The 7,845-nt window shown below is 40.8% G+C and overlaps 1 protein-coding gene across 1 annotated transcript in view; it reads left to right on the forward strand.

The window, feature by feature from the left end:
• Window positions 1-6,150, forward strand: part of hnrnpll (heterogeneous nuclear ribonucleoprotein L like) — a 51,148-nt gene extending 44,998 nt beyond the window's left edge. Inside the window, exons 11-14 of the mRNA XM_083658468.1 lie at window positions 1,400-1,601; window positions 2,414-2,471; window positions 2,927-3,025; window positions 3,434-6,150. Coding sequence (XP_083514594.1) covers window positions 1,400-1,601; window positions 2,414-2,471; window positions 2,927-3,025; window positions 3,434-3,489 — 415 coding nt within the window. The 3' untranslated portion in view covers window positions 3,490-6,150. The remainder of the gene's footprint in view (window positions 1-1,399; window positions 1,602-2,413; window positions 2,472-2,926; window positions 3,026-3,433) is intronic.
• The last annotated feature ends 1,695 nt before the right edge of the window (window positions 6,151-7,845 follow it).

Raw genomic sequence — 7,845 nt, forward strand, 5'->3', positions numbered from 1 at the left:
TCATATCGTTAACATATTGTGATATATTTCAATATCTTGACACACATTTCTGCTGTCTAAACTGATGATGGCAAGCAAATTTTACTTAAAAACTCTCATAAGAGAATTCCCACTCGGGGATAAATAAAGTACTCTATCATAAAATGAGGTATGGTAGGAATATTATTTGAATATTTCTGTTTTGTTTGACATCACACCGTCGCCATTGGATTCAATGAGATGAACATTCATTTGATTATTTAACATGATTTTGCATACATGAACCATAATGTTAAGTTGGGTTATCCTTTATTTTTCCCCATGGGGAAGTGCATCCTCTGCATTTGAGCCATCCTCTACTAGGAACCTTCCTAGAACTAGGAGCAGTGGGCAGCCGCAGTGCAGCGCCTGGGGACCAACTCCAGTTCTCTTGCCAGTACCTTGGTCAGGGGCACTGACAGGAGTATTAACCTTAACATACATGTCTGTTGGTGGATGTCCAATGTGTCTAATTGATATAGAGAAAAAGCTGTGTGATTATCATGATATTGATGTCAACAATATCTCACAGCCCTACAACATCTTAAAGCCATCTGCAGTGATTTAATGTGGAATCATTTTCTTCAATAAATTGCAACCCACTGTAATAGTGGACCAGTCTGACCCAGCTTCTAACCTAGAGATAAGAAGAGTATTCAAGATTAATAAAAGTAAAGAAATAGGTGGACAACTATAAATATCGTGGACATCAATAACTATGCTTGAGGTCTAATGCCAAACTGATGCAATCTGTAAGATGGTACAGCAGTATTTATTTCTCTATATTTTAATGACCTTGTTTTATCAGAATTTCACTGAATTCATTTGAACATTTTGTATTGTTGTAACCTGCTTTGACAGCTTAAGCCGAAGACTGAGGAGCTTTATGAAGATTACTGGTTCCGGTTAAGGCGGGGACACATTCAGAGATGTTTCCAGTCTTAAGTGACAATGAAACATAGAGCAGCGTGCATTTTATCAACTGAAATGTGCAGATTTTCAGTCTCTTCTGAGATGCATAAAGATTACAGCTGGGCTGATATCAAATCAGGAGAGACCTCGGTCACCCCCAGTGGTCAGCCCATGGAGGGTAGTTTGCGCCGATGTCCTCTAGTTGGCGCTTTAGAGTTCAGAATCTCAACAGTAAAAGAACAATTGAAGAGCTATTGATCTCTACTCCAGTTATACTGCATAATTTGCACATGGAATTATGTTGCATATTATGATTGTTTGAAAAAAACTGTTTCCTTCTGAGGAGTGAATTGTTATTGTGCTACGCTGAGCTATGGACCAAAATGTCCCTTATTTGGGAGAATTTAAGTTTTTTATTGGCTTTTGAATTCAAAAGAATGACACGTGGTGTGTGGTGTTCTGCCTCCAGTGTGTCTAAGCAGCATGCAGTGATCCCCAGCCAGGTGTTTGAGTTAGAGGACGGCAGCAGCAGCTATAAGGACTTCGCCATGACGAGGAATAACCGCTTCAGCAGCGCCGGACAGGCCTCCAAGAACATCATCCAGCCTCCCTCTGCGGTGCTGCACTACTACAACGTGCCACCGTGCATCTCACAGGACCATCTGCTGAAGGTACCTTTTTCCTTTCAGGTTTTATTTGAAAATAAATGTAATTTTACCATCAACTAAAGCCAAGACTGTAAGACTGACGGTAAGACGACATCACTAAACTCTTCTTCTTAGTGTGTGGTGGGGCGGAGGTAGTGGAGAGGTTCAGCGAGCATTGATGAGTCTTTTTCTGGACAGAGGGCTCACTTGCCGAGACACTTTTAACTTTTGACCACAATCCAACATCAATCCAAAGGCCCACAAATATGTTTATATTAAGTTTGGAAAATGTCTTGAACTGATATCAGAAAGAAATTTAGGACCTGATTTCACAAAACCATGCAGGTAGCAGGTGTGGACGACTACGTCTCAACTTTCATTTGTCCATGTTTCCACCAGCTCTGAGCGTCGGTGCATCTGTCCCATCAGCATCTATTCATGTCAAAATCAAATATTCTCTTCTTTGTTGCAGCACCACATCCTGCTTAACCCATTGATACCTGATGGAGCATTTGCGTGTATATCCCTCATTTGTGTGCGTATCCCTTTAAGACCGCGAACCGCGTTAACGCAGTTCGCGGTCTTAAAGGGATACGCACACAAATGCTGCATCAGGTATCAATGGATTAAGGCTAGGATGGATCTCGTTTTTCATAAAATCACCCAGTGCACCTTGAATCATTTAATTATGTGCTCTCTCTCTCTCTCTCTCTCTCTGTGTGTGTGTGTGTGTGTGTGTGTGTGTATGTGTGTGTGTGTGTGTGTGTGTGTGTGTGTGTGTGTGTGTGTGTGTGTGTGTGTGTGTGTGTGTGTGCGTGCGTGCGTGCGTTTGGCAGCTGTGCACGGAGCATGATGTGCCTGGCTTCGTCAAGTTCAAGATGTTTGATGCCAAGCGTAAGTTGAACATAAGTGACTTGATTTATGATAATAATAATAATACATATGACTTATATAGCGCTTTTCTAATTACTCAAAGACGCTTTACAAACAGTATAGCATAACACTTACACAAATACAGAACAAAAACAAATATGGGCGTTGCAAAATGAAAAAGGAAGGTGGAGGTAGAAGTCAGATATTGTAATATTGTAAAAAGCTTTCTTGAAGAGGTGGGATTTGAGTTGGTTTTTGAAAGAAGTGAGTGATACGGGTTGGGTTGGGACTTTGTTGTTTGACAAAAACTAAAATTTTCACTTCATTGCATGAACTGATGAATTTGATAGTGATATAATGTAACTTACCGGTACTCTTATACTCTCTATACCCCTCCCTCCCATCCCTTTCTCTCCTCTTATTTTGCCCTCTCTCCTCTGTTTTTTTCTAACATCCTACATCTCTCTCTCTCCCAGCCTCTTCTAAGACCATCTCCGGCTTGCTGGAGTTTGACAGTAAGACCGAGGCTGTGGAGGTCCTCACTGTTCTCAACCACTACCAGATCAGGATACCCAGTAAGTGTGCCTGAAAGAAGGCATCCACACTGTGTCTATATATATATATATAGATCTATTATCTGAAGTCTCTCGGTCTGACTTCTCTTTCCAGAGGTGGGGGCTCCAGTCACAATTGTAATTGCTCGAGACTTGACTTGATGCGTGAAGAGAAGACTTGAGACATATTGCATTGAAAACTCCTCGATATTTAGTTTTCTTTATGATATTAAATTGATACTGAAGACTTGATGATAAATTATGTATATTTTCTAGAACTACCATAGCAAGCAAGTACTATTGCATTATCTTCAAATTGACAACATTTTCACCTATGGGGTTTTGTGTACGTGCGTGCGTGCGTGCGTGCATGTGTGTGTGTGTGTGTGTGTGCGTGTGTGTGTGTGTGTGTGATTTGTTTTTTTTCAGACGGGTCAAACCCGTACACCCTGAAACTGTGTTTCTCCACCTCCTCTCATCTATAAAGCCCTGAGGACCACAAGAAGAGGGGCTGTGGCTGCAGCCTAACCTCTCGCCCGAGAGCGAGATGGGGAGAACAGAGCAAGTGAAAGAGAGTGAGGAATGGGTCATATAAGGATAGAAAATGAGAGAGAAAGTGTGCGTTTTAGAAGAGGAGCCGAACGAAGAAAACACTGGATGACCATGAAAACTGACTGTGGAGTGTGGATGGAAAGAAAAGTGTGACCAGAGAGAGACCTGATTCACCATCTTTTCCCCCTCATAGACTAGAGCAAAAGGAAAATACTGAAAATCAAATGTGTCAAAACTCAGAGGAACTGTCTTCCTTTCACTCCCTTCTTCATTCTTAGTACCTAAACGACGAGAACCTGACAGCCAATCTGAGAAACACTGAGGGAACTTAATCCAATCACAGCTCAGCATGCTTATGGACATAATGACTCTCAGAAATATGTTGATATTAATGTGTTGTTTTGTCACGTCTTTGAGAGCAGACCTGGAATCAGCTGATATGGATGTGTTGTTTTGTCACGTCTTTGAGAGCAGACCTGGAATCAGCTTGCTTGACCCCTTTACAAATAAAGGGCCTCATGCAGGAAATCGTGAGTACGCACAGATTTGGTCTTAAATTATGCGTGCAAACAATTTAAGAACTTTTGTGGCATTCATCAATACTTACGTACTTCCTGCTTGTTCTTCGGTAAGATCAATATTTAAGCGTGCCCTGGACCACATTTTGTGCCATGAGATATTAATAATGATGAAAAGGCAATTTATGTCATAAGACTCACTCATTTAGCACAAATTTAGAAAGCGTCTCTCCTCTGATTTAGATTTCTTTATATTTTAATTTATTTTTTTGAGCATTTTTTGGCACAGATTGGCTGTCAGTGCAGTTTTCATGAATCCCACCTAGGATTTTCTTATTTCCCTCTTATTGTTTTGTATAAGAACAGATATAAGAGAAAAATAAAAACACATTCATGCATGATGAGGCCCATTCACTCTAAGTGGATCATTTACAACACTGACCCGAGGTCAGCGTCTGTGGGCAACCGAGAAAGTGTTTTAATACATTCTGTGTCCACTTGGACAGAAAGACTGTTTCAGATGGACAAATACAACATCGCTATTGTTAACTAACATGTAAATGTGAATAGAATCTTAATGGAAGTTCTGCTTTTTTGGTTTTTCATGGGAGGTACCTGCAGTTGAGCTGATTTTATTTGTATTATTTATTCCGGGGAAAGGAGTGGAATATCTCTTTTAAGTATATTAACTTTTAATGTGACCTATATGTGAACTGTGTGGGGATTTGATGTTGTTTACTCTCCACCACCCTGCTTTTCTTGTTACAGATGCTAGATACATACACAAAATTGTAACAGCTAAATGAACAACAGCTCAGCTGCTTCCCGTCTGCACATCATTTGCCGTTGAACTGGGAGTTAATATTTTGCAGGCCAGCCGACTCCAAACCCTGAGTTGACCCAGATGAGAACAAGAAACAGGTCATTGTCATAGCAGTACTCCTTGTTTTCACCGGCACTGGAATCCGACCTGGTCCAAGCCAAGCCATAATTGCAGTAGAGACACTGCGGAGCGCGTCATCATTCAGAAACCACGCCCAAAACGGGGGAAGACACAAACTCCCGTCCAATTCTGACGTTCTCCAATGTCACGTGCATGGTCGCGTGTTGCACACAAAGATCATATATACGGAAGATGAACACTCCAACTTACTTCCTTGACGGCTAGATCCACATTTTTCTTCTCGCCAATTCCCAATGGCTTCCTTGTTTTGCTCAGGAGTACAAAAAAACTTTAATTTGTGATTTTTTACATTTGTTGTCTGCGCAGCCCACCACAAAACAGCTTTTAGCTATGTTTATTTCAAGGAAAATGACGCTGGTGTGTGGAAATGAATGGAGAGCTTTCCCCCGTGGTGGGCGTGGCCTATTTCATGCAGTGTCTCTATGGCAGCTTTGTTGCACACTGGTTATGCTTGTCCATACTCTGCTTGAAGTTATAATCTCACATTTTCATGTAAATAAATGTCTTTAAGTCACTATCTATCACTGACTGAGTGATGGTGAGAGATGATGCAACACTGTTTGGCTCTCACCTGCAAATACCTCTCATCGCCAGGTGTCACCAAAGAGAACGAAACAGAAATATTCGAGATTATAACTTTAAGGTCTTATTCAGTTTATCTGTTTACCTGAACCTCTGAAACCCTATGATTGAAGCCCAGATTCACTTAGGGTTTGCACAGCAGGGTTTGCACAGCTTTGTGCACTTAAAGGGACAGCTCACCCTAAAATCCAAAATATTTTTCCTCTCACCATCCACAGACCTTGTAAAATAACAACAGGGGGGGGCTGGGGAAATCGATCCCCCCCGCCCCGTTGTTATTTTTTGTTCTCGCTTAAACAGAATGTTTTATGGTCACTCGAGATTCAAAACTCGTTATCGAAATGTCTATGGAGAAAATGGATGCGGAACTTACTTCCGGGGCAAATTACGTCACGAAAAGTCACATGCCTGTTGCGCTCTATTACCTAACGTGTTTACTGGAATTAAAACAGGATATCATCATTTATTATTTTGACTGATATGCTGATGGTGAAAATGATACACGGAGCACCTTTAAACATTAAAGAAAAGTGACCTGGTTTGGTGTAGGTTTGTCATTGTAAATCACTCCGAATAAGTGCATCACGTAAAATACAGAGGGATAGATATGACGGAATGCAAGTCATCTTTCATTGAGATGACCCAAAGAAGCTGCCATCTATCAAATGTCACTACTCACTGCTGTTAGTCAATGTTTCTAACTTTAAATAAGATGGGGCGGAGTGCCTCGTCATCTTGAATTTGTATTGGTTTCAATGGAGAGTTCTTGATAGTTCTAGTGTAATGCTTTTCAAAGGCCTGTCATGACATACATTTTCAATAATGTGGCTATGAGCTCCAGATCCGACATAAAGGCTGTGTTAGCAGTAACACGTCTACATGCAGGGTACAGTCTGTATAAATGTCTACATGCAGGGTCTGTATAAACGTCTACATGCAGGGTACAGTCTGTATAAATGTCTACATGCAGGGTACAGTCTGTATAAACGTCTACATGTAGGGTACAGTCTGTATAAATGTATACATGCAGGGTAGTCTGTATAAATTAATGTCTACATGCAGGGTACAGTCTGTATAAACGTCTACATGCAGGGTACAGTCTGTATAAATGTCTACATGCAGGGTACAGTCTGTATAAACGTCTACATGCAGGGTACAGTCTGTATAAACGTCTACATGAAGGGTACAGTCTGTATAAACGTCTACATGTAGGGTACAGTCTGTATAAACGTCTACATGCAGGGTACAGTCTGTATAAATTAATGTCTACATGCAGGGTACAGTCTGTATAAATGTATACATGCAGGGTACAGTCTGTATAAATTAATGTCTACATGCAGGGTACAGTCTGTATAAATGTCTACATGTAGGGTACAGTCGGTATAAATGTATACATGCAGGGTACAGTCTGTATAAATTAATGTCTACATGCAGGGTACAGTCTGTATAAACGTCTACATGCAGGGTACAGTCTGTATAAATGTCTACATGCAGGGTACAGTCTGTATAAATGTCTACATGCAGGGTACAGTCTATAAACGTCTACATGCAGGGTACAGTCTGTATAAATGTCTACATGCAGGGTACAGTCTGTCTACATGCAGGGTACAGTCTGTATAAATGTCTACATGCAGGGTACAGTCTGTATAAATTAATATCTACATGCAGGGTACAGTCTGTATAAATTAATATCTACATGCAGGGTACAGTCTGTATAAATGTCTACATGTAGGGTACAGTCTGTATAAATGTATACATGCAGGGTACAGTCTGTATAAATTAATGTCTACATGCAGGGTACAGTCTGTATAAACGTCTACATGCAGGGTACAGTCTGTATAAATGTCTACATGCAGGGTACAGTCTGTATAAATGTCTACATGCAGGGTACAGTCTGTATAAACGTCTACATGCAGGGTACAGTCTGTATAAACGTCTACATGCAGGGTACAGTCTGTATAAATGTCTACATGCAGGGTACAGTCTGTATAAATTAATGTCTACATGCAGGAAAAGAGGTAGCCGGCACTACTTTCCAAACATGGCTGCCGACCTCTTTTCCTTCCAAAAAGACAGATTATGTGCATTTTGGATTAATATTTCATCATGTGGTGAGTACCCGAAGCACAACATGTATTTTGGCACCGTGAGATGTGTGTTTTGGCAGATTTTTAACAGCTGTACCATTAGCCTCCATTCTATGGCGATAATTATTAACTTCACGA

Source organism: Poromitra crassiceps (genome assembly GCF_964638095.1).
Source record: "Poromitra crassiceps genome assembly, chromosome: 22".
NCBI lineage: Eukaryota > Metazoa > Chordata > Actinopteri > Beryciformes > Melamphaidae > Poromitra > Poromitra crassiceps.